This window comes from Hylobates moloch, unplaced genomic scaffold, assembly GCF_009828535.3.
Source record: "Hylobates moloch isolate HMO894 unplaced genomic scaffold, HMol_V3 SCAFFOLD_22, whole genome shotgun sequence".
Classification (NCBI taxonomy): Eukaryota; Metazoa; Chordata; class Mammalia; order Primates; family Hylobatidae; genus Hylobates; species Hylobates moloch.
This window is the reverse complement of record NW_026652297.1, coordinates 1,650,221-1,676,533: the sequence shown is the minus strand read 5'-3', so window position 1 is coordinate 1,676,533 and position 26,313 is coordinate 1,650,221. Positions and strand designations below refer to the sequence as shown.

At 40.5% G+C, this 26,313-nt stretch overlaps 1 protein-coding gene across 1 annotated transcript in view; it reads left to right on the top strand.

Annotated features, from left to right (window-relative positions):
• Window positions 1-26,313, top strand: part of LARP4 (La ribonucleoprotein 4) — an 81,626-nt gene that overhangs the window by 21,390 nt on the left and 33,923 nt on the right. Inside the window, exons 2-8 of the mRNA XM_058433703.1 lie at window positions 9,443-9,590; window positions 10,618-10,773; window positions 12,187-12,262; window positions 17,202-17,338; window positions 19,267-19,370; window positions 21,444-21,554; window positions 22,593-22,646. Coding sequence (XP_058289686.1) covers window positions 9,443-9,590; window positions 10,618-10,773; window positions 12,187-12,262; window positions 17,202-17,338; window positions 19,267-19,370; window positions 21,444-21,554; window positions 22,593-22,646 — 786 coding nt within the window. The remainder of the gene's footprint in view (window positions 1-9,442; window positions 9,591-10,617; window positions 10,774-12,186; window positions 12,263-17,201; window positions 17,339-19,266; window positions 19,371-21,443; window positions 21,555-22,592; window positions 22,647-26,313) is intronic.

Sequence of the window (26,313 nt, the reverse complement as noted above, 5' to 3'; positions counted from 1 at the left end):
AAGATAGAGAAGCGGAAGGATTATATAATTATTGGGTGGCAGAATAAAGTTAATTTTTTTCTGTTATACCATAATTGTCTCAATTTTTGGAATTACTCTTTAATTTAGCTTTAAGAAAAAATATTGGTATTATTTTCTTGAAATATTATGAATTAGCTGTTCTGAGAATTCCTCACGACTCTTTTTTCAGTCTTGACCTCCTGGACTCAAGTGATCCTCTTGCCTCAGGCTCTCAAGTAGCTGGGACTGTAGGCATGTGCCACCACGCCTCGCTAATTTTTTAAGTATTTTGTAGAGACAGGGTTGTGCCACGTTGCCCAGGCTGGTCTCGAACTCCTGAGCTCAAGCAATTTGCCTGCCTCAGCCTCCGATAGTGCTGGGATTAAAGGCATGAGTCACCATGCCTGGCCCTTTTTGTTTTGTTTTTTGAGACAGTCCCGCTTTGTCATCCAGGCTGTAGTATAATGGTGTGATCTTGGCTCACTGTAGCCTCAGTCTCCCAGACTCAAGCAATCCTGCAGCCTTAGCCTCCCAGGTAACTGGAACTATAGATGTGTACCACCACCCTGGCTAAGTTTTTAATCTTTTTTGTATGGGGGGGGGGGTCTTCTTATGTTGCCAGGCTGGTCTTGAACTTGTAGTTTCAAGCAATCCTTCCGTCTTGGCCTCTGAAAGTGCTGGGATTACAGGTGTATATATAAAGTTTTTCAGTTCAACACTTATAAAGTTTATTTAAAGCAGAGAATTAAGCTGGTAAAAAAGCAAATGAGGCTAGGCATGGTGGTTCATGCCTGTAGTCCCAGCACTTTGGGAGGCTGATGCATGAGGATCACTGGAGCCCAGACGTTCAAGACCAGCCTAGGCAACATGGCAAAACCCCGTCTTTGTAAAAAATACAAAAAAATTAGCTGGGCATGGTGTCATTTACCTGTAATCCCAGGTACTTGGGAGGCTGAGAAGTTGGAGGATTGCTTCAGCTTGGAGGTTGAGGCTGCAGTGAGCCTTGATGGTGCCACTGCACTCCAGCCTGGGCAACAGAGTGAGACCCTGTCTCAAAAAAGGTAGGAAAAAAACACAGACTTTCCCAGAGAAAAGCACACTCGACAGTTTTAGCCTTGGCTCTGGGTTGGTGCAGGAGAGGTCTTTGATGATTCTAACCACAGATCCTCTTTGATACCAGAGTATGGCTAGATTTTACACTACCTATTATTTCCAAAAAACTCAAGTTGAAAATTTAAATCTAGTTCAGATTGGTAGTCTTCTTAGGCAGACATCCAGCAGAAGTAAAATAAATTATCTCCTTAAGAGCCCATTTAGGCCTGTTATGGTGAGTCATGTCTATAATCCCAGCACTTTCGGAGACCAAGGTGAGATGAACCTTTGAGGCCAGGAGTTCAAGACTGGCTAGACAACATAGCCACACCCCATCTCTATAAAAACAAAAACAACCTATCCACATGGTGGCTTAAACCTGTAGTCCTAGCTGGTCACCAGGTGGGATGATTGGTGGTGACCTAGCTGGTCACCAGGTGGGTGGGTCACTGAGGTGGGATGATTGCTTGAGCCCAGGAATTCGAGACTGCAGTGAGCTGTGATCACGCCCCTGTGCTCCACCCTGGGCAACAAGAATGAGACCCTGTCTAAAAAAGGCCCATTTAAACATAATCTTTAGTAAAATTCTTACAAAGTTCTAAGAAAAATAGCCTTACAGTATAAAATTATGAAGGATGTAAGTCATTAGGATCATGATTTAGCAGAAAAAACAAGTCACAAAATTAAGCCCTCAAAATTACAAATATTGGAATTATCATCAAGTGTAGACTATAAAATTAAAATGTTTGATATGCTTAAAAGAAGAAAAAAGATGATCCAGAAACAAAAAAGTTGATCAGATAGATTTGAGGAAAGAACTAAAAGGAACTTTAAGAAATGAAAAATATAAAAAGGGAGCTTAGAAACTTACTAGACAAGTTGAACAGCAAGTTAGAAACAGCTTGAGAAAATTGGTGAACTGGAAGAATGATCGTAAGAAATTGTTCAGAATGCAACTAGAGAGACAACAAAATGGAAAATAAGAAAGAACTTGATACATGGAACATATGACAAAGTAGCATATATTTTATTGGAGTTTCAGAAGGGAATAATAGAGCAGTTGGTGGAGAGTGAATATTTTAAGAGAGAATGGCTGAGAATTTTACAGAATTGATGAACGATTTCAGGGAGTTCAGCGGATCCCAGTTATATCAAATAAAAAACAATTTCACACTTAAGACTTTTAATGATTGTAAAACCTCATTAACAAATCAGAGAGTAAAGAGAGATTAAGAATGGCAGCTAACCTGATGGCTGATTGCTTGTTAGCCATAGTATAAACCAGAAAGTACAGGAATGTCTTTAAAGTGCCTGAAAGGGGTTATTGCCTATTGAGAATTCTGTATATGGCAAGGATGGTTAAAAATGTATTTTCAGAGAAGGCACAACTTGAGAGAATTTACTAAGAAGTTATGAATGATATCCTTTGGGTAGGCGGTAAATGATTCCAAAGAAAACTCCGAGATGCAAGAAAGAACGATGAACAAAGAAAATGGTCAACATTCATGTAAATTTAAGTAAATGTTGACGGGCATAAAACTAAAATAATAGTACATATTTAATATATTTGAAGGCACAGAATAACCTTTGCTTTTTTTTTTTTGGAGAGATGAAGTCTCGTTCTGTCGCCCAGGCTGGAGTGCAGTGGCGCTATCTCGGCTCACTGCAACCTCCACCTCCTGGGTTCAAGCGATTCTGCTGCCTCAGCTTCCCAAGTAGCTGGGACTACAGGTGCACGCCACCATGTCCAGCTAATTTTTGTATTTTTTAGTAGAGACGGGGTTTCACTGTATGTTGGCCAGGCTGGTCTCGAACTCCTGACCTCATGATCTGCCCGCCTCGGCCTCTCAAAGTGCTTCGATTACAGGTGTGAGCCACCGTACCCAGCCTGCTTTTAACGTGCTGTAATATGCTCTGGTTTGAAAAAATCAGTACTAGATGCAATAATCTTAAGTTTCATTTTTTTTTTATGACTCAAAGCAGCATTTTAATAGAATGCTTTAGGCTGGGTGCAGTGGCTCACACCTGTAATCCCAGCACTTTGAGAGGCCAAGGCGGGAGGATCAAGAGGTCAGGAGAATGAGACCGGCCTGGACAACATGGTGAAATCCCGTCTCTACTAAAAATACAAAAATTAGCCAGGTGTGGTGGCACACACCTATAATCCCAGTTTCTCTTCAGGCTGAGGCAGGAGAATCGCTTGAACTCTGGAGGCGGAGGTTGCGGAGAGCCAAGATCTTGCCACTGCACTCCAGCCTGGGAGACAGCAAGACTCCATCACACACACACACACACACACACACACACACACACACACACACAAATAAAATAATGCTTTATAAGTGGGGAGAACACCAATCTGGTCTAGTTACTATAGCAGATCATGTTTCCTTCCAGCCTATAACCACATGCTTAGGTGCTTCTTGCAATTGTAATAATCTGTGAGTTGTAATCATTGTGTGGTTAATCTTTTGTTTCTGGAGTCAGGCTGCCTTGGGTTTGAATCCTTCCTTCATATTTCATCTTTCTATGTCTTTAATTGGGTTTGTTATTACTCCGTACCTCTCATAATGGGATAATCTATAAAAGAGAGATACTAATACGTACAATGGTTGGATTTTTTTTTTTTTTTGAGACGGAGTCTTGCTTTGTCATCCAGGCTGGAGTGCAGTGGCGTGATCGCTGCTTACTGCAGCCTCTGCCTCCCGGGTTCAAGCGATTCTCCTGCCTCAGCCTCCTGAGTAGCTGGGACTATAGGCACCCGCCACCACTACTGGCTAATTTTTTTGTTTTTAGTAGAGACAGGGTTTCACTATGTTGGCCAGGTTGGTCTCACACTCCTGACCTCAAGTGATCTGCCTGTCTTGGCCTCCCAAAGTGCTGGGATTACAGGCTTGAGCCACTGTACCCGGCCTACATTGTTTTAAAAAGTAGGGGAGATGATACATATAAAGCATTCTATACAGTGCCTAGACCACAGAATTGTTCAACACGTTTGCTTTTGTTATTATGGCAGTTACAGCTGTTTTTTCCACTCTACTATGTGAAAGCATTTTCCAGTTTTCATACATTTCCATATTTAATCAACCCTAAGATACATATATTTGCACATTTTAACTTTGAAAATTGGGATAAATCTTAAAATATTTGATGTGGGATAGCTGAATAAACAGCAATTTTTTCTTTGTGATATTAGTATCCCATCCGATTTATAAAATGTGTTAATGTGATATCTTTATAATTTTGGATTGCTGTGTAATACTTTATTTAGTAAGTATATCATTTCCTGTATTCCTCATCTGTTTAAACAGGGTTATTTGCATTTCTTAGCATTCATAAATAATGCTAATATATGTAGAAATATGAGTTGAATCATTTTATATAGTCTCCGTAAAAGGATTTTCGCCAACTCTATGCCAGTTGGGAAATTATTATATTATTATTATTATTATTTTTGAGACGGAGTCCCCCTCTGTCGCCCTGGCTGGAATGCCATGGGGCAGTGTCGGCTCACCGCAACCTCTGACTCCTGGGTTCGAGCGATTCTCTTGTCTTAGCCTCCCGAGGAGCTGGGATTACAGATGCTTGCCACCATGCTTGGCTAATTTTTTTGTATGTTTAGTAGCGACAGGGTTTCGTCATGTTGGCCGGGATGGTCTTGAACTCTCCTGACCTCAGGTGATCTGCCCGCCTCAGCCTCCCAAAGTGTTGGGATTACAGGTGTGTGCCACCGTGCCCGGCTGGAAAATTATTCTTAAGGGCTTTGCCAAACTAGTAAATATAAATAGTACTTTATTTTCCTATTTAAATCCATGCATTTTTACTTTTTAAAAATTTTTATTTTCTTAGTCTTTTTAGGTTTTTTAGGTTTCAGTTTTATAGCATTCTATAGTCATCTTTTGTAATTTTGTGTTTCTTCAAAGCTAATTTTCTATGACATAATAGTTTACATTTAACTTCACTTATGTGGTTATTTTGATAGAATGCATTGGTGTTTGTGTAGTATACTTTTGAGGGTGAGACAGCAGAATTGCCTTCCATTCAAAACTGACATGCTTTATAAAAAAGTATATGTAGTGTTTTCTTTTTTGAGACGGAGTCTTGCTCTGTTGCCCAGGCTGGAGTGCAGTGGTGTAATCTCAGCTCACCACAACCTCCGCCTCCAGGGTCCAAGCGATTCTCCTGTCTCAGCCTCCAGAGTAGCTGAGATTACAGGTGCAGGCCACCACGCCCGGCTAATGTTTGTATTTTTAGTAGAGATGGGGTTTTACCATATTGGCCAGGCTGATCTCGAACTCCTGACCTTATGATCCGCCTGCCTCGGCCTCCCAAAGTGCTGGGGTTACAGGCGTGAGCCATCGTCCACAGCCTGTAATTTTTTTTTTTTTTTTTTTAAGACGGAGTCTTGTTCTTGTCATCCAGGCTGGGGTGCAATGGCGTGATTTCGGCTCACTGAAATCTCCACCTCCTGGGTTCAAGCGATTCTCCTGCCTCAGCCTCTCGAGCTGGGATTACAGGTGCCCACCATCACACCCAGCTAATTTTTGTATTGTTTAGTAGAGACAGGGTTTCACCATGTTGGCCAGGTTCATCTCGAACTCCTGACCTCAGGTCATCCACCCAAGGCCTTGGCCTCCCAAAGTTCTGGAATTACGGGCATGAGCCACTGCACCCGGCCATGTAATTTTTAAAATAAAGACTTCTTGGCCCAGTGCAGTGGCTCATGCCTGTAATCCTAGTGATTTGGGAGGCTGAGGTTGAGAGGATCTGTTGAGGCCAGGAGTTTGAGACTAGCCTGGGCAACATAATGAAAACCCAACTCTGCCAAAATTTTTTTTTAATTAGTGGGGCATGGTGTTCCAGGCCTGTAGTCCTAGCTACTCAGGAGATTGAGGCAGGAGCATCATTTGAACCCCGGAGTTTGAGGCTACAGTGAGCTATGGGCACACCACTGCACTCTAGCCTGGAGAACTGGCTGTCCTTTTTTTTTTTTTTTTTTGAGACAGTTTCGCTCTTGTCGCCCAGGCTGGAGTACAGTGGCCCGATCTCGGCTCACCGCAACCTCTGTCTGTGAAGTTCAAGCAATTCTCTTGCCTCAGCCTCCCGAGTAGCTGAGATTACAGGCATGCACCACCACGCCCAGCTAATTTTGTATTTTAAGTAGAGACAGGGTTTCTCCATGTTGGTCAGGCTGGTCTTGAGCTCCCGACCTCAGGTGATCCACCCACCTCGGCCTTCCAAAGTGCTGGGATTACAGACGTGAGCCATCGCACCCAGCCGACCCTGTCTTTAAAAATAATAAAAATAAGAATGTTTTACCTCAATTTACAGTTAACAAAATTGAGGCTCAGAAGAGTTAAGAAATTTTGCCAAGGATCACACAATAATAAAAAGTTCATATTAGAGCTGTTTTTGGATTCAGGAGTGACTCCAGCATCTCAATCATTGTGTGTTTAGATAATGATTATTAAACTACCTTGAGGCCAGTTGCAATGGCTCACTCCAGTAATCCCAGCACTTTGGGAGGCCAAGGCGGGTGGATCACCTGAGGTCAGGGGTTTGAGGCCAACCTGACCAACATCGTGAAACCCCGTCTCTACTAAAAACACAAAAATTTGCCCGGCATGGTGCCGGGCACCTGTAATCCCAGCTATTCAGGAGGCTGAGGCAGGAGAATAGCTTGAACCCAGGACGGGGAGGTTGCAGTGAGCCAAGATTGCACCACTGCACTCCAGCCTGGGCAACAGAGCGAGACTCCGTCTCAAAAAGGAAAAAAAAAACTACCTTGAAATGATGATTTTGCTTTACTAAAGCCACATAACTACTCTGCATAGCAACTCTATGAGTAAGAGGTATTTCTAATAGGTGTATGGCCCTTTCACTGTATCTTTTTCATGTACAGATCTTCTTTACTAGATCAATATTGTACTCTTTGTATTTATTGGGATTTAATGTTTGATCTCTGTTTCTGAGAGCTGTACCTTTACCATTTGCCATCTTCTTGGGTAGGCACCTGTCTGGTATTCTCAGAATGGAGGAAAGAGAGGGAGAAAGTAAGTATGTAAATACATACATTTTCTCCTATTGAAAAACGCTTAATGTCAAATACTGTTGACATGGCAGGAGAGCTTGGCTATCACAAGCTACTCAGAGTTCTGTTCTGCTATCAGTCAAAAATTATGCTGTACCCAAAGAGCTTGAGTTTATCACCCTTAGGGGTGGGCTTCGGCATCTTCCTCATCTCTCTTATTGTCACCTATGGCATCCGTGCCAAAGCTCTCTAGGAGCCAGGAGCTGGGTCTTACTGAGGTGGACCTCAGCTTTGCCTGCCAGCTCTGCAATTCACTTCCGAGATGATTTGTTCCCCTGGGACACAAACTACTAGTTTGTCAGTGGAACTTCTCTGGGCCTCTCTCAGAATGGGATTAACATAAAGGAGTGGAACTGTTCAGCAGAGGTAGGGAGAAATAAGTAAGTTCCCTCCTCCTCAGCTTCTCTTTCCCACCTCCCCTTGCCCATTTCCTCCTCCTTCCCCTGCCGGATTCCAGGGTTACAAATAGAGGCTTATTTCTTCTGTTTAATTCCGTAGTTACTCACCCTCGTTTGCCCTTCTGTAGAATCTCTCTACTCTCATATTGCATCCTGTTCTGTACCTCCTTCTCCCCGCCCCCACTCACTGTACCCAATCGTCTTCTTGACCAAGAAGGAGGACAGGAAGGGTTGAATGTCAGGATCCCCCTCCCCTGAGGGAGGAGGATAGGGAGATCTCTGCTGAGGCTGCTGTCTCCTTCCCACTGTCCTTTCTGCAGGTCCTCAGATGGCATGTTAGGGTGGGCTTGCTGCTGGAGGCATCCTACCTCCAGTCCACAGTGCTTAGTTGTACATCTTATTATGCTGTAATGTTTATTTTTTAGGGCATACATATGAATAGCAAGTTTTGTTAAAATAGATTATCCCCCTCCCCAACACACAAATAAATTATGCGATACCTAAATTCCCACATCACATTCACCAATCAATTCAGCTTCAAATCAGTGACTACCAAAGGCAGAGTGGTGGGAGAGTACTTCTCTCCTGTGGGTACAAAACAGGTGTATTTTCTTTAGAGAATTTTGAAACAGTAATAAAAATGACTGAAAGGTATACGCTTGTTATCCTACACTTAGAAATTCTAAAGCGTATAAGTGATAAAATACTCCTTACTACTTCCACCATTTCAAGGCTCAGCCTCTGCTTTCAAGATATGAATGAACCTAAGCTTGGAACAGGGCATTATGTTTGGTTTTTGTGTGTGTGTGTGTGTGTGTGTGTGTGTGTGTGTGTGTGTGTGTTTTCTTTTTTGAGACCGAGTCTCACTGTCTCCCAGGCTGGAGTGCAGTGGTGCAAACTCAGCTCACTGCAATCTCTGTCTCCCAGGCTCAAGCCGTTCTCCCACCTCAGCATCCCAAGTAGCCAGGACTACAGGCGCCCACCAACACGTCCGGCTAATTTTGTATGTTTTGTAGAGACAGCGTTTCTCCGTGTTTCCCAGGCTGGTCTCGAACTCATGAGCACAAGTGATCCGCCTGCCTTGGCCTCCCAAAGTGCTGGGATTATAGGAATGAGCCATCGTGCCCTGCCTCAAGAGATTACCTTAAATGGCACTATTTAAAGTAGTTATGCTATGGACATTAAGAAAATACACTTGCAGGACAGATGGAAAAAAAAATTACAATATAAAGCACATCGCTGCTTTTATCTTGGGATAAAATTTCTAGTTATAGAATTGTTCAGACTCAAGTCTCTATCACAGCTTAGATGGCAATAAAAATTTATAATATTCTGGAAAATTACTGTAGATAACTAAAAAATTTGCTGTAGATGCAAAAATACACAAGTGTCTCAAAAGTTATGTAAATAGTTTAAATTTTGTGACATTTGCAGGTAGGTTGGGGTAAAGCAGTATTTCTATTTTATTTATTTTTCTGAGACAGGGTCTCCTCTGTCACCTAGGCTGGAGTGTGATGGTGTGTTTATAGCTCACTGTAGCCTTGAACTTCCTGGGCTCATGTGATCCTCCTGCCTCAGCCTCCCAAAGTGCTGGGATTACAGGCGTAAGCCATTGCACCTAGGCAGTATTTCTGTTTTAATATTTAGAGATACCTATTTTTCATTATATAGGAAGCTAAATTTTATATAGATATTTCACATTTTCAAGGTGATCAAAAACTTAAATAGTATTTATTATTTGTTAAATATAATTATTGGGTTTCTCCCCCACTTTTAAGTAATGGAAAAGCGATTTTATCTAAATCTGTAATTTTCATTCTCTGATTTAAAAAATTTACAAATAGATCCTTCGATTATTTAGCAGGTAACATCTAAAGGAACTGGTTTAAATCCTAATGCCAAAGTATGGCAAGAAATTGCTCCTGGAAATACTGATGCCATCCCAGTAACTCATGGAACTGAAAGCTCTTGGCATGAAATAGCAGCTACATCAGGTGCTCATCCTGAGGGTAAGTCTTAAATATTTGGTCATAAAAATCACAGTTTGGTTAAATGTATGGCCAAGCAAGTTTACCAAACTTGAGATACATCTCGTTTTTGTTTTTTTTTTTTCTTGAGACAGAGTCTCGCTCTGTCACCCAGGCTGGAGTACAGTGGCGCAATTTTCGCCCACTGCAACCTCTGCCTCCTGGGTTCAAGCAGTTCTCCTGCCTCAGCCTCCCGGGTAGCTGGGATTACAGGCGCCTGGCTTTATCTCATGCCTGTAATCCCACACCCGGTTACCACACCTGGCTAATTTTTGTATTTTTAGTAGAGACGGGGTTTCACCATATTGGCCAGGATGGTCTCGAACTCCTGACCTCAAGTGATCCACCAGCCTCGGCCTCCCAAAGTGCTGGGATTACAGGTGTGAGCCACCATGCCTGGCCAGGATATATCCTTTGATTATTTGATTAAGTATATTTATCAATTTTTCTTCCTTTAAACGTACTGCATCCAGCATTTATAAGTGTTTAACATGTAGTTTGTATATAATTCTCATTTTTATCTAGCATGAATAGATTGCCACTAATTTCAGGTAGTAGCTGTGTCTTTGGGTCCAGCATGCAACCCATCTATAATAATGATATTTATAAATTAGTTTGTATCTACCATCATTGACTCTGCTATTTACTCACTGTTCGACCTTGGGCAAATAACTTAATTTCTCTATGCTTTTTTCCCTCCATCTGTAAAACAGAAGCAATCTTAATTACAGCACAGGATTTTGTGATAATTAAATGAATAAAGTGCATGGAGTAGTCTGATACATGGATAATGCTATATACGTTTTAGCAGTTGTTGATCATTTTAGTTTATCTGTAATTGTCAAAACTTATCTCCCTGAGAATGATAACTCTTGCTTAAAACCATGCGGACATATTCCAAACTGGTAGAATTCCTTAAAATCTTTTTATAGGTGACATACTGCCCAGAGTTCCTGAAAATAGAATTTAAATAATTCCCATTTACTTTCAGTGTCTGTCTTTAATACAGGTAATGCAGAGCTCTCAGAAGATATATGTAAAGAATATGAAGTAATGTATTCTTCGTCTTGTGAAACCACAAGAAATACTACAGGCATTGAAGAATCAACTGATGGGATGATTTTAGGACCAGAAGATCTGAGTTACCAAATATATGATGTTTCTGGTAAACTTTATGGTTTTATTGTTAAAATGAGAATTCAGTACAGGACACCCCCCACTCATAGTCTTATCCTTGTTCTGATAAACCTATGGCATTGTTTTCTTATTTGAAAAGAAGGTTACGTTAATGAAATGTTAGTTGATTGTTACATTGTTTTCAGATAACATGACGTTTGTAATGTTAAAAGATTTTTTATGAGGGTTCTATTAAAGGAGAGTATGAAATTAAAGATAACAGAAAAAAAGACAGGGTGGCTCATGCCTGTAATCCCAGCTCTTTAGGAGGCCGAGGCGGGCAGATCACTTGAGTTCAGGAGTTTGAGACTAGCCTGGCCAACATGGTGAAACACTGTCTTATACTGGAAAAAAAAAAAAAAAAAAAAAATTAGCTGGGCATGGTGGCATGCACCTGTAATCCCAAGATCATGCCACTGCACTCCAACCTGGGTGACAGAGTGAAACTGTGTCTGAAAAAAAAATTTTATGTATCTATATATAAACAACTGCCCACTTTGATAGAGTTGAAGTGATAGGGCAAGCAGTTGGTGTTTTTTTGTTGTTGTTTTTTTGTTGTTGTTGAGAGGGAGTCTTGCTCTGTTGCCCAGGCTGGAGTGCAGTGGCGTGATCTCGGCTCACTGCAATCTCTGCCTCCTGGGTTCAAGTGGTTCTCCTGTCTCAGCCTCCCGAGTAGCTGGGATTACAGGCACGCGCCACCACACCTGGCTAATTTTTGTATTTTTGGTAAAGATGGGTTTTCACCATGTTGGCCAGGCTGGTCTCGAACTCCTGACGTCAAGTAATCCACCTGCCTTTGGCCTCCCAAAGTGCTAGGATTACAGGCGTGAGCCACCATGCCCGGCCTTTAAGTGCTTTTAGTATTGTGCATTGTTAATTTTTTGATAAAAATAACCTTAAACTAATATGAAATGTATCTGATGAAAGAATATCGAGGTTGAGAGAAATTAGTTAGACTTTGAACTGTCTGAATTATAAAAATAATAAAAAATGCAGTTTGGGCTAGGTACAGTGGCTTATGCCTGTGGCCAAGGTAGGAGGATTGCTTGAGCCCAGGAGTTTGAGAACAGTCTGGGCAACATAATGAGAGCCTGTCTCTACAAAAAAATAAAAATAAAAAATTAGCTGGGTATCATGGCACAAGTTTGTGGTCCTAGCTACTCAAGAAGCTGTGGTGGGAGGATCATTTGGGCCCAAGAGGTTGAGGCTATACTGAGCTGTGGTTGCACCACTGTACTCTAGCCTGGGCAACAAAGGGAGACCCTGTTTCTCTCAAGCAATAGCTTTGTGGTGAATTTTGATTGTAGATACTTTGTGGTTTCTGAGTACAACAGTATGTCAGATTTATTACCTCTACTAACATGCTATTAACTTTTTTTTCCTTCTTCTTTTCTACCATCAGGAGAAAGCAATTCAGCAGTTTCTACAGAAGACCTAAAAGAATGTCTGAAGAAACAATTAGAATTCTGTTTTTCACGGTATTGCTATTTCCCCTTTATTGAATTTTATTAGTAGATGTAAAATACGTGTGAAGTAGAGCACAAGGATGGTGATTATTATTTAACTAATTTTTTTTTTTTTTCTTGAGACAGTCTCATGCTGTCGCTGGGCTGGAGTGCAGTGGTGTGATCTTGGCTCACTGCATCCTCCGCCTCCAGGGTTCAAGAGATTCTCGTGCCTCAGCCTCCAGAGTAGCTGGGATTACAGACGTGTGGCCACTACGCCCGGCTAATATTTGTATTTTTAGTAGAGATGGGGTTTCACCATGTTGGCCAGGCTGGTCTCAAACACGCAACCTCATGTGACCTGCCCTCCTCTGCCTCGCAAAGTGTCGGGATTACAGGCATATGGCACCACACTCGGCCACTTATCTAGATTTAAAAGTGTGGGGCCGGGCGCCGTAGCTCACGCCTGTAATCCCAGCACTTTGGGAGGCTTTGGTGGCTGGATCACCTGAAGCTAGGAGTTCGAGACCTGCCTGACCAACATGGAGAAACCCCATCTCTACTAAAAATACAAAAATTAGCCAGGCATGGTGGTGTGTGCCTGTAATCCCAGCTACTTGGGAGGCTGAGGCAGGAGAATCACTTGAACCCCGGAGGCGAAGGTTGTGGTGAGCTGAGATCGCACCATTGTGCTCCAGCCTGGGCAACAAGAGCAAAACTCCATCTCAAAAAAAAAAAAAAAGAAAAAAGTGTAGTCTCCAATCTGATATGCAAAGGATCTATTCTTAATGTAAAGATAATGGATGTTTTTTCTATGAACATACTCAATTTTGGAATTGACAAAAAGTTATTTCTTAATGCATGTTTTAATAGTTGATTCTTGTAACGTTAATCATAGAGTCATTTTTGGCAAAATAATAAGGAGTTGGACAGATAATTTATATTGCCAATGTCTTCTATAAAATAAGGAATCCTTTTCAGGCAAACATTTGGAGAAGTCTTATTTACAGATAAGAATAATGGGCCAGGTGCAGTGGCTCATGCCTGTAATCCCAGCACTTTGGGAGGCCAAGGTGAGCGGATCATGAGGTCAGGGGTTCAAGAACAGGCTTGCCAACATGGTGAAACCCTGTCTCTAATAAAAAATACAAAAATTAGCCAGGTGTGGTGGTGGGCGCCTGTAATCCCAGCTACTCGGGAGGCGGCAGCAGGAGAATCGCTTGAACCGGGGAGGTAGAGATTGCAGTGAGCTGAGGTTATTCCTGGGCTCCAGCCTGGGCGGCAAGAGCGAAATTCCACCTCAAAAACAAGGAAACAAAAACATTCATGTGGTATTTACTTTAGCCTGTACTTTGGGAGGCCAAAGTAGGTGGATCACATGAGGTCAGGAGTTCAAGACCAGCCTGGCCAATATGGCAAAACCCCGTCTCTACTGAAAATACAAAAATTAGCGGGGTGTGGTAGCATGCCCCTGTAGTCCCAGCTACTGGAGGCTGAGGCAGGAGAATTGCTTGAACCCAGGAGGTGGAGTTTGCAGTAAGCCGAGGTTGCAGCACTGCACTCCAGCCTGAGTGAATTTTACCTACTAACTAGATCATTTATGGGTCTGCTTCTATTGTCTGGGTTTCTTCTCTTGAATTATCTGTCATAATTTTCTGCCTTTTTGTATGTCTTGTAAATTTTGATTTTATGCTGTACATTACATACAACAGAACCATAGAAGATGTAGGTGATATAACTCTAGACAGAGTTTGAGCTTTTTTTCTGTTAGGCAGAGAGTGAAATGTTGATTGCTTCAATCCAATCAGGAACTGAGCTAGGGCAGGGCTGAGCAACAGTTTTAAATGGACTCAGTTCTCCTTTGATTTAGCTCTATTTCTTCTACATGGCCCTTCCAGGCTTTTGATTTAGAGCTTGGCAGTTTTGTGTCACCCTAATCTTACAAAACCAAGGAGATTTAGATCTCTAGTACAGAGGTTTGAGATTTAGCTCTTTAACTTCCTACCCCATACTGCTTGAAAATCTGGCAGTGTCTTGGCCCGGAGCAGTGGCTCACACCTGTAATCCCAGCACTTTGGGAGGCCAAGGCAGGCGGATCACCTGAGGTGAGGAGTTCAGTATCAGCCTGACCCACATGGTGAAACCCTGTCTCTACTTAAAATACAAAAAATTAGCTGGGCATGGTGGTATGCACCTATAATCCCAGTTACTCGAGAGGCTGAGGCAGGAGAATCACTTGAACCCAGGAGGTGGAGGTTGCAGTGAGCCGAGATTGCACCATTGCACTTCAGACTGGGGAATAAGAGCGAGACTTCGTTTCAAAAAAAAAAAAAAAAAAGAAAAGAAAGAAAATCTGGCAGTGTCTTATCGGGGAGAGTTCGTTTGCCGCATTTTTGCTTGCACTGGGGCTTAATCACAAGACCACATAGATTTTACTGTCTTTTCAGCCTGACTCCCAGTCTCCCATCTTCCTCCTTAAAACTCAGGAAACATCTTATGGGGAAAATCAGCTGTATTGGTGGCTCCCATAATTTCCATTCATAATTCTAGTTCTGTGCCCATTACACTTACCACATACTTGTACACAACTGCCTGGAGATCTGCTGGTTTCTGTATTGTCCAGTAGAGTCTGAGTCAAGATCTGCAAATGCTCTCAGGAAGGAAAGATCTTTTTTGGGGCATTTTAGTCATTTTGTGCTTGAAGCTTCCACAGCTTTCCCAGATCTCCAAAAACGTGATTTTTTAAAAAAATTTTTTGTAGTTTATCCCAGCTTTTTTAGTTGTTGCAGTGGAAGCTCCTACTTGTCCTAATCCATCATATCCTACTCAGGACTGTGATATCGTTCGAACCAGCTGGGTAATTGACATTTGTAGCTCAGCAAAATTGCTGTTAATACATATCAGGTATTACTCATGAATAATCAAATCTTAGATGTTATATCCATTAATTTGATTTACTTCTGACAAGGTACAGTTTCTTTAGCTAAGAGTTGAATCACTGTTTAAGAACAGACCTGCTAAATTTCAGGGTTCGTTTAGGCTACAGCTTTTTAGTTTTGCAAAAATCATGTTTATAGTTGTCTTATTTTCAGATTCTTAAGGAATATCTTTTTTTTTTTTTTTTTTTTTTGAGATGGAGTTCTCACTCTGTTGCCTAGGCTGGAGTGCAGTGGCACGATCTCAGCTCACTGCAACCTCTACCTCCCGGGTTCAAGTGGTTCTTCTGATTCAGCCTCCCGAGTAGCTGGGAGTACAGGCACGCACCACCGTGCCTGGCCAAGTTTTGTGTTTTTAGTAGAGACGAGGTTTTATCATGTTAGCTAGGCTAGTCTCAAACTCCTGATATCAGGTGATCCATCCACATTTGCCTCCCAAAGTGCTGGGTTTACAGGCGTGAGCCACCGTGCCTGGCCTCTATTTTAATAGAATTTGAATGTAAGGGCCTTTGAGCCTGCTCCTTGCCAGGCACTAGGCAGTTGAAATACATTATTGACTTAACAACAAAAATCCTTCATGGAACCTATATTCTGACTGTGAGAACACAAAACAAACATAATAAATAAGCAACTCAGGAGTATGTTAGGAGATAAGTGCTATGGGAAAAAATTAAATGCAAGGACAGGAATCAGGAATGCTGGGGTGGTTGCAGTTTTAAATAGGGTGATCAGTACAGTACTCTTTGAGAAGGGGGCTTATAAGCAAAAACTTCCAGCTATTTATAGCCGGACTGCTTCAAAGAATATTTGATGTGAATAGCAAGGTGTGAATTTGATGTTATCTAAGTTTATTAAACAAGATTTTACACGTAAGATGCAAGTGTTTGCATCTTCTTTTTTTAATGTACCTTGAATCTTTTGTATTAATATTAAATATATATTTTTTCTTTTTCTTTTTTTTTGTTTGTTTATGTTTTGAGATGGAGTTTCGCCTTTGTTGCCCTGACTGGAGTGCAGTGGCGTGATCTCGGCTCATTGCAATCTCTGCCTTCCAGGTTCAAGCGATTCTCTTGCTTCAGCACCCCGAGTAGCACCCACCACCAAGCCTGGCTAATTTTTTGTATTTTTAGTAGAGACGGGGTTTCACCATGTTGGCCAGGTTGGTCTTGAGCTCTTGACCTCTAATGATCCACCCGCCTCAGCATCCCAAAGTGCTAGGATTACAGTCATGAGCCACTGTGCCCAGCCAATGTGTGCATTTATATAAGCATGTTTGACTTAAATAATTTAAAACATGTATTTTGGACAGGGTGCAGTGGCTCACGCCTGTAATCCCAGCACTTTGGGAGGCTGAGGCAGATGGATCACGAGGTCAGGAGATCGAGACCATCCTGGCTAACACGGTGAAACCCCATCTGTACTAAAAAATACCAAAAAAAATTAGCCGAGCGTGATGGCGGGCGCCTGTAGTTCCAGCTACTCGGGAGGCTGAGGCAGGAGAATTACTTGAACCCGGGAGGCGGAGCTTGCGGTTAGCCGAGTTTGCGCCACTGCACTCCAGCCTGGGCGACAGAGCAAGACTGTCTCAGGAAAAAAAAAAAAAGAAAAAGAAATGGAAAATCCTTCTTGAGTCAGTTCGCAGTTCAGCTACAATTTTTATCATGCATATTCTAATATCACTGATGAAGTATTTATAAGATGGAACTCTGCTGTATATAATGTTTTGTTAAAATGCTACTTGTAATATTAAACCTCTTTATATATCAGTATAATTGTCCAATATTGTGCTAGATGTGTTTGGGAATTGAGATACTGTAAAAGTTACATTAACTAGCATATATATATTACATTAGTATCTTTTGAGTTCAACTTTTAACAACTTTCAGAGTTCACTGAAAAGTTTAGTGTTATTTCTGATAGAATAATCTTATTTCCATGCATTTAAAAAGTAGGAAAAGTGAGTAAGATACCTCTTCTTGTTAGATGCTTTTTAATAATTGCTTGTTTTATAGGACTATTTTATTTATTCTTTTCAGAGAAAATTTGTCAAAGGATCTTTACTTGATATCTCAAATGGATAGTGATCAGTTCATCCCAATTTGGACAGTTGCCAACATGGAAGAAATAAAAAAGTTGACTACAGACCCTGATCTAATTCTTGAAGTGTTAAGATGTATGTAAAAATACCTTTTAGCTTTTTTTTAAATTTTAAACATTAAATGTTATTTTGACTTCTGATCATATAGGGAATTATTTTTACTGCCCCTTCCCCACCCTCTTATTTTGTTGTTTTGTTCCGAATTCTCTCTCTCTCTTTTATTTTTTTCGGGGGTTGTGGTGAAGGACAGGGTCTCACTCTGACACTCAAGCGGGAGTGTGATGGTGCAAATCGCAGCTCACTGCAGCCCCAAACTCCTGGGCTCAAGCCATCCTTCTACCTCATAGCCTCCCAAGTTACTGGGACCCCAGGTGCATGCCACCACATCCGGCTAATCTTTAAATTTTTGTATAGAGGTGGGGTCTTGGTATGTTCCCCAGGCTGGTCTTAAGTTCCTTGGCTGAGTCAGTCCTCCCACCTTCCCAAGCCTTACCTTTATTTTTACTGACTGGTGTATCTATAAGCCACCACCCCACCTCAGTCTTACCGTTATTTTTACTGACGTGTGTGTGTGTGTGTGTGTTTATCCCGCTCAGCCTCCCAAAATGTTTGGATTATAGGCGTGAGCCACCACCCCCGGCCTACATACAGCTTCTGTAACAATTCTGCACCTTGGTTGTTTATCATCATGCCCACTTAAGAAGTATAAGCAATGAAGTCTCATTTTTCTGGAGTGTTAGATATGTGTCATTATCACACAACCTTTAAAACAATCTTTTTCAAGTTTTCAAACCCAAATAAGAAGTCTATTCTTCGTGACAGTTCAGTTTACACCATATACCTGCACCCGACCGAAATATTTGTAACAAACTTGTTTCTAATTTTACAACCTACTAATGAGTTGCTATGGGCAATTTGACAAATACTGCTCTGAAGTTTGGTAATGAATTTTTATTTCTTGATTGAAGCTTTAAGAATTTTTGCTGGATTTTGTGTCTTGTATCAGTATTTCTTGGTAACCTCTTAAGAGTGGGTTTTGTTAACTATTTGACTGAATAAGGCAGATCTTCACTTTTATATGAGGTGTGTTGAAAATGTTTAAAAGTTAAATATAGCAAGTCTGATAATAGACTTACATTGGAATAGATTTCCCTTTCCAGAGGATTATGAACATTTATGGAATATTACAGAGGATTACAAACATTTATGGAATCTCTCATTGGTTTGTAGAGACATCATTTCTTAAAATGACCCAATCTTGTCTACATTAAAAGTTGGCAAAGAGAGGCAGAATCTCCCGCCTGTTTAGGCTGGAACTTGGCACTTACTATACCTATGCCATCACACTTAACCGCTTATTTTATTCTGTATACTTACCTGCTCATGGAGATCTGGTATATTAACTCCATGAAGGGACTATTTGCTACTACGTTTAGTATAATATTTCCTCATAATCAGCATTTAAAAGATGGCTTTTGGGTTTCTGTAGTAGTATGCAAGATTAAGTAAGTTGAAATCCTGGATAGCTTATAATTTGCATATAGTTCTTGGTTTAAGGGCTTCTTGAACTTTAATCTTAGGAAGAATTTCTTCACATATCAGATTTCATTACATTCCTCAGCATAGTGTTTGGCCAATGAAAGTACACTAATTTCTGTTAACATCTATTTGTTATCTCCTCAATGAAGAATTTGGTTGTTACATACAAGAAATTTCCCTTATTAGATATATGTTGTATGCTCCCTGAAGGCAGTGCCAAAGTTGCTCTGTAAGTACTCTGAATGTTTTTTCAATGAATAATATTTGACAGTGTTCTTTACATATAAATCTCCAAAAAAATTGTCATACCTATAATCTTTGATTCTACAACTTAGTTTCTTAGGATATTAACCCAGCCTCTGCAGATTTACTCGGTTGGAAATTAAAATGAATAGTTTTTTTAATGGCATTAATAATATCACTATTTGTCACCTTTGAATGATACCCTTTCTTTTAAATTTCAGCTTCTCCCATGGTACAAGTTGATGAGAAGGGTGAGAAAGTGAGACCAAGTCATAAGCGTTGTATTGTAATTCTTAGAGAGATTCCTGAAACAACACCAATAGAGGTAAATTATTAATAATTGTTAACGCTCTATGTTCTCTGTTTAAATTAAAAGAGGTGTCTTCTGCCTTTCATGGCAAAGAAGAAAAATTGGAAGAGGTACACAAGCAAAGCGTAAGTCAGTGCCTTCATCAGTTACTGTGAAAAGGTTAAATACTAATTTGTTTCATTAATTCTGAAGTACTAGGAGGGTATAGAGAAAGGAAAAGATATAGTTCTATTTTCTTAGAAGGGTAGACAAAGTATTGCAGTGAAACATTCTGAATTTACTAGATTGATTCAATGGCAACTAATATATAAATAGGCTATTTTGGGAACTTGAGAATTCATCTGTAAGAATGAATGATAAACTAGATTTTGATTAAGGATTCAAGAGGCAGGGCTGGGCGCGGTGGCTCATGCCTGTAATCCCAGCACTTTGGGAGGCTGAGGCAGGCGGATCACGAGGTCAGGAGATGGAGACCATCCTGGCTAATATGGTGAAACCTCATCTCTACTAAAAATCAAAAAATTAGCCAGGCGTGGTGGCAGGCGCCTGTAGTCCCAGCTACTTGAGAGTCCGAGGCTGGAGAATGGCATGAACCTGGGAGCTTGCGGTGAGCTGAGATCGAGCCACTGCACTCCAGCCTGGGCTACAGAACGAGACTCTGTCTCAAAAAAAAAAAAAAAAAAGGATTAAGGAGGCAGGACTAACCGTATTGTTCAGCGAAATATTATATAAAGCAAAGTTGGAATCATAGAGATGGTATGGTACACATACTGGAATAAAATAACATTTGAATGATACATTATAATCAATTTGACAATTAGATTCTCCTGTTATTACTTTGCAATTATTTAAAGCCAAAGGTTTTATTACCTGTTTTTACTGATGAAATAACTGATAGGATGGTTACGTAGCTTGCTCAAGGATACAAGGGCTCTTAAATGACAGGAGTTTGGGTTTGAACATGATCTCTCTGATTCTAAGGCCCATGTTTCATAATCACTGTGCCACAGAGCTTCATGTTAAGTTGCCATGATAAGGTGATATACATTAAAGAAGATGAGGATAATTAGTAACTGACATTGTAATTGATTAGCTATTTAGAATAGAACATTATTTTGTTTTATTTTTTGAGACAGGGTTTCAGTCTGTCCCGAGGGTGGAGTGCAGTGGCACAATCAGGGCTTACTGTAGCCTTGACCTCATGGGCTCAAGCGATCCTCCCACCTCAGCCTCCTGAGTAGTTGGGACTACTGGCGCATGCCACCATGCCTGGCTAATTTTTGTACTTTTTTGTAGAGATGGGGTTTTGCCATGTTGCCTAGGCTGTTCTCAAGCCTCTGGGCTCAAGCAGTCTGTGCACCTTGGCCTCCCAAAGTGCTGGGATTACAGGCGTGAGCCACTGTGCCCCATTTCATTATCATTTTTGCAGTTATTACAATTCATATTCTGAATACATAAAGAGTTCATACACATGAAAAACAGTAAATAAAACAAGGCACCAAACTGTTGGAGTTTCTGTTTATATTTATACTAATTACGGAAAAGAGAAGTTATGTTTGCACGTTAACTGATGTATGTGTTGTAAGCAAAGCAACTGGATTAAATGAGAATGCATGAAAATTTGTATTGCCTAGAAAAGGTTAATGAAGGGTATCACTTGTCCTGTGGGAGGCCAGGCAGGAAAAGGACAGGGGAGGTTTCACGAAGCATTTAGCTTGCCACTGGAAGTGAAATACTTATGCTTTGCTGATTGTAAAATAAATCATCCCAAAATCGTGTACAAAATACATCTCCTGGCCAAGTGGAGTGGCTCATGCCTATTATCTCAGCACTTTGGGTGCTCAGGCAGAAGGATCGCTTGCATCCAGGAGTTTGAGACCAGACTCAAATATATCTCCTATTAACTCTGTATTTGTTTTGAAACACAGCCTATCCTCAGTAGAAAAATGGGCAAAAGTTAACAAGTGAAGTGATAGAAAGGACCAAAGACATGAAGATATGCTTAACATTACTAGTAAACAAACCAACAAAAAATGCCAATTATTGCTGTATTTTTTAGAGTTAACTTAATTTTCTTTTTCTTTTTAGGAAGTGAAAGCTTTGTTCAAAAGTGAAAACTGCCCCAAAGTGATAAGCTGTGAGTTTGCACACAATAGCAACTGGTATATCACTTTCCAGTCAGACACAGATGCACAACAGGTAAGAAGAAAACATTTTTCTGATACAAGCCATCCTAGTGGCAAAATAAGTAGTAGTATATTTTAATTGAGAAAATGTGTGTTTACACTGATGTTTATCAAGACTAGTGAGTACCTTGGTCACCCTTTTGCTTTTGCTCAATTGGTTTCCTTTTTGATCATCCTAAAGTTTTTCAGTTTTGACTTAGGAAGTTTGTTTTCTGTCGATAAGAATATTAACATAACAGTTTTAAAATTAACATAGGGATCGAGAACCACGTACCTAGTGGTATTTTTAGTATATAATAGGTCTGCAATAAACAAAATTCTTGGAATTTTGACTTGATGGTTTTATTCTTTTTTTTTTTTTTTTTTACAGAGAGTCACTCTGTCGCCTGAGCTGGAGTGCAGTGGCGCAATCCCAGCTCACTGCAACCTCCACCTCCTGGGTTCAAGTGATTCTCCTGCCTCAGCCTCCCAAGTAGCTGGGATTACAGGCACCTACCACTATTCCCAGCTAATTTTTTGTATTTTTAGTAGAGACGGGGTTTCACCATATTGGTCAGGCCGGTCTCAAATTCCTGACCTCGTGATTCGCCTGCCTTGGCCTCCCAAAGTGCTGGGATTACAGGCATGAGCCACTGCACCTGGTGATGGTTTTATTCTTAATTGTTAACATCTCTTAAAGAGAAATAATCCTTTGAAACACAAATATATCTATGATAAGAGTGTTTAAAAATCACTCACGGATTTTTATTTTTTAAAACAATTTATTAGAAAGTTGATCATTTTTAAATTGGTTTCTGGGGATATTTTGGGTCTGTTTTCAATCTTAATGCATTTTGTCTGCAGTAATCCATGGTGGCTTTTCTACAATAAATATGAGCTGTGGTTGAGAAGGCGTTACATTTTTACTTTTTCATTCCCTGTCCACCTGCACAGTGGAATCACCTACATAATTTTGTTTTTATAGTTTAATACTAAACTCTCAACATAATAACGATGACTTTACTGAAATGTTTGAATGCTAATGAAAGTTTTTTTTGTGCTTTGTTAACAGGCTTTTAAATACTTAAGAGAAGAAGTTAAAACATTTCAGGGCAAGCCAATTATGGTAAGAAATAGAGGAGATCAGTGTGAAACCGGAACAGGTTTTGGTTCTCTGTATGAGAATTTTAAAAATACAGACAGATAATATTTTATAAAAGCCCATAGTGACTTTCAAAATTTTCTGGCTTGCGCCAGGTGTGGTGGCTCACACCTGTAATCCCAGCAATTTGGGAGTCCAAGGCAGGTGGATCACTTGACGCCAGGAGTTCGAGACCAGCCTTGCCAATATGATGAAACCCTGTCTCTACTAAAAATAGAAAAAATTAGCCGGGTGTGGTGGCACACGCCTGTAGTTCCAGCTACTTGAGAGGCTGAGGCAGGAGAATTGCTTCAACCCGGGAGGCGTAGGTTGCAGTGAGCAGAGATTGCACCACTGCACTCCAGCCTGGGCGACAGAGCAAGACCTTGTCTCAAAAACAACAACAACAACAACAAATTTCTGGCTTGTATTATGTGCTACTTCAGAAAATTCTTTGATAAGCCATAAAAATACTTTGTGTACAGCAATTCTTTACAAAGGGGTAACTTCAGATAGCATGAAGTTTAATTAGATGCTGATTTACAATATATGAGATAATTCCAGATCTCAAAATGAGCAATAGGAGTAATTTTTAGTAACAGATGAAAAATATTCACAGTACTTTCAACCTCATCTCAATTAACTGCATCACTACGTTAACATACAACCATTTGGAAACCTAGGCATTGTCATTGATGACACTTGATCACTATCTTCACATGTCTAATCTGTTTTCAGGTCCTGTGAAAATGCTTTCCAAAAATCTCCCATTGTTTCGGCTTGAACACTTGGAGTAGCCTCTTAACTGCTGTGTTATCAACTTTCCCCCCCTTAACAATCTGTTCTTCACATTGCTACCAGAGCTAGTGTTCTAAACCATAATCCAGTAACATACACTTAGTTTGACTTGATCCTCATTCCCTGTGTGCTGTAGTTATACTTATTTGTAAATGTAATACATTGTTCTTGCTAATTCCTGTGTGTTGAACTGTGTGTCACTTTCTGTTTTAAGCACTTTATGTGTATTGACTCATTTAATCCTTACAAGAACCTAATGAGATAGTGCTTTTGTTTTCTTCAGTTTCCTAGTGAGGATAATAAGACATGAGGGTAACCTACCTAGTTTCACATAACTAGTAAGTGGAAGAACTAGGATAACAGTGACTTACATTTATTAAGAGGTTCTAAGAACTTAGCATATTTAAATCTCATTATTGCTGTGAAGTAGGTGGGATTATTAGTTTCCATATTACAGATGAGGCTGTTTTCTAGCTGTCATTCTACTTCCTCTGTCTATGATGTTCTCCCTTTTATCTTTCCCTGCTTTGAGGCTTTTATAAAGATATTCTCCTGAGCCTTCTTAATAGCTTTAAAGTTTTAAAGTATTTCAGAAGTGGGTCTTTGTTATATCTGGAATTAATTTTATATATAGTATGAGATAGGAATCTAGTTCTATTTTTTCCCATATATGGAAAGACATTTATTTCAACACTTATTTCTATTCTTCTGCAACTTCTGCAGCTATGAGATTTATTTCAGATTCTCTGTTTTCTTTGAGTTCTGCTTCCCTGAACCAATATGGCTGTTTTGTTTTGTTTTGTTTTTGAGACTGGGGTTTCTTTCTCTCTGTCACCTAGGCTTGAGTGCAGTGGCATGATCACGGCTCACTGCTGCCTTGACCTCTCAGGCTCAAGTGATCTTCCCACCTTAGCCTCCCACGTAGCAGGGACCACAGGTGTGCACCATCGCGCCTGGCTAATTTTAAAATTTTTGGTAGAGTTGGGGTCTCACTATGTTGCCCAGGCTGGTCTCAAACTCTTGAACTCAAACAATCCTTCCATCTCAGCCTCCCAAAGTGCTGAGATTACAGATGTGAGCCACCACATCATGATTGCATTCCTGGATATCACTGTTTAATTTAATTTAATTTTATTTTATTTTATTTATTTATTTATTTTTGAAATGGCATTTCACTCTTAACCACCCAGGCTGGAGTGCGGTGGCACAATCTCAGCTCACTGCAACCTCCGCCTGGGTTCAAGCGATTCTCCTGCCTCAGCCTCCGGCGTAGCTGGGATTACAGGCACCTGACAACCACGCCCAGCTAATTTTTGTATTTTTAGTAGAGACGGGGTTTTGCCATGTTTGCCAAGCTGCTCTCAAACTCCTGACCTCAGGTGATCCACCCACCTCAGCCTCCCAAAGTGCTGGGATTACAGGTGTGAGCCACCTTGCCTGGCCAGATATCACTGTTTTTTTTGTTTTTTTTTTGTTTGTTTGTTTGTTTTTTTTTGAGACGGAGTCTCGCTCTGTCGCCCAGGCTGGAGTGCAGTGGCACAATCTCGGCTCACTGCAAGCTCCGCCTCCCGGGTTCACGCCATTCTCCTGCCTCAGCCTCTCCGAGTAGCTGGGACTACAGGCGCCCGCCACCACACCCAGCTAATTTTTTGTATTTTTAGTAGAGACGGGGTTTCACCATGGTCTCGATCTCCTGACCTCGTGATCCGCCCGCCTCGGCCTCCCAAAGTGCTGGGATTACAAGCGTGAGCCACCGCGCCTGGCCCCAGATATCACTGTTTTAATTATTATCATTTTACAGTGTCCTTATTTACTTCTGCTAATTCTTTGTCCTTGACCTTATTTTTCAGGATTGTCTTGGCTCTTCTTAGATCATTACATTTTCACCCAATTTTAGAATATTTGTCTAGTTCCAACAAACAACCGAACAAAATCTATAATGGAATTAATGGAATTCTGTTCAATTTATTGGTTTAATTGGGGGCAGCTGTCTGTTTTAGCCTACATTATTCATTATTATGGTAACTATTATGTATTTCAGTGTTAATTCAATTCATTTTTACTACTTTAAAGTAGTTTTGGTTGTTTTTTCTTGGTATCTTACTGATTTTTTTTTAATGTTTTAATGTCTGCAGATAATCACTATTTTGATTATTCCTTATACCTCCCATTCCTTATTTCTATTGCTTTTGCTGGGGGTCTCAGGTATAGTAGTAAAAACATAAATATTTTATTAATGTTTTTCTCTGCCATTTTAATTTTTCTTTATGCTTCTTTTGATGAGCCATCACATAGCAACATAAGTTGCAAGAAAATTCACATTAACTTTTATACCATTTATTAAAATCAAATGACCCAACACCTGGAAAGACAGGTGCAGAAGCAAGGAATGCTATACTCCAATCCTGGTGGTGCTTTCTGCCACCAGCTGTTGTATCTTGAGTATGTCAGGCCAACCTGTAAGGTTCTGGTTTGTTTCTTTGTAGTGTCCATGCTCTTCATTTCTAAAGTTCTGTGATTTAGAATTGATTACGTTGGAGGAAAGGGGCATTAAGTGGATAATGTTTATCCACTCATTTCCTAATTTATTGATGATTTCATGAAGAGGCAGTGCTTCATTCTGTTTCAATTGTGATTTCTATGCCTGACAATAACTGGTATCAGTTCCCTTCAGCCTAAGGAACTTCCATTAGTGTTTGTTACAGTACCAACCAGCAATGAATTCTCTTAGTTTTTCCTTAACTAAAAATGTCTGGTATTTCACACTTTTTTTTGAGACAGGGTCTTGCTCTATCACCCAGGCTGGAGTACAGTGGTACAATCTCAATTCACTGCAGCCTCCTCCCGCCTCGCG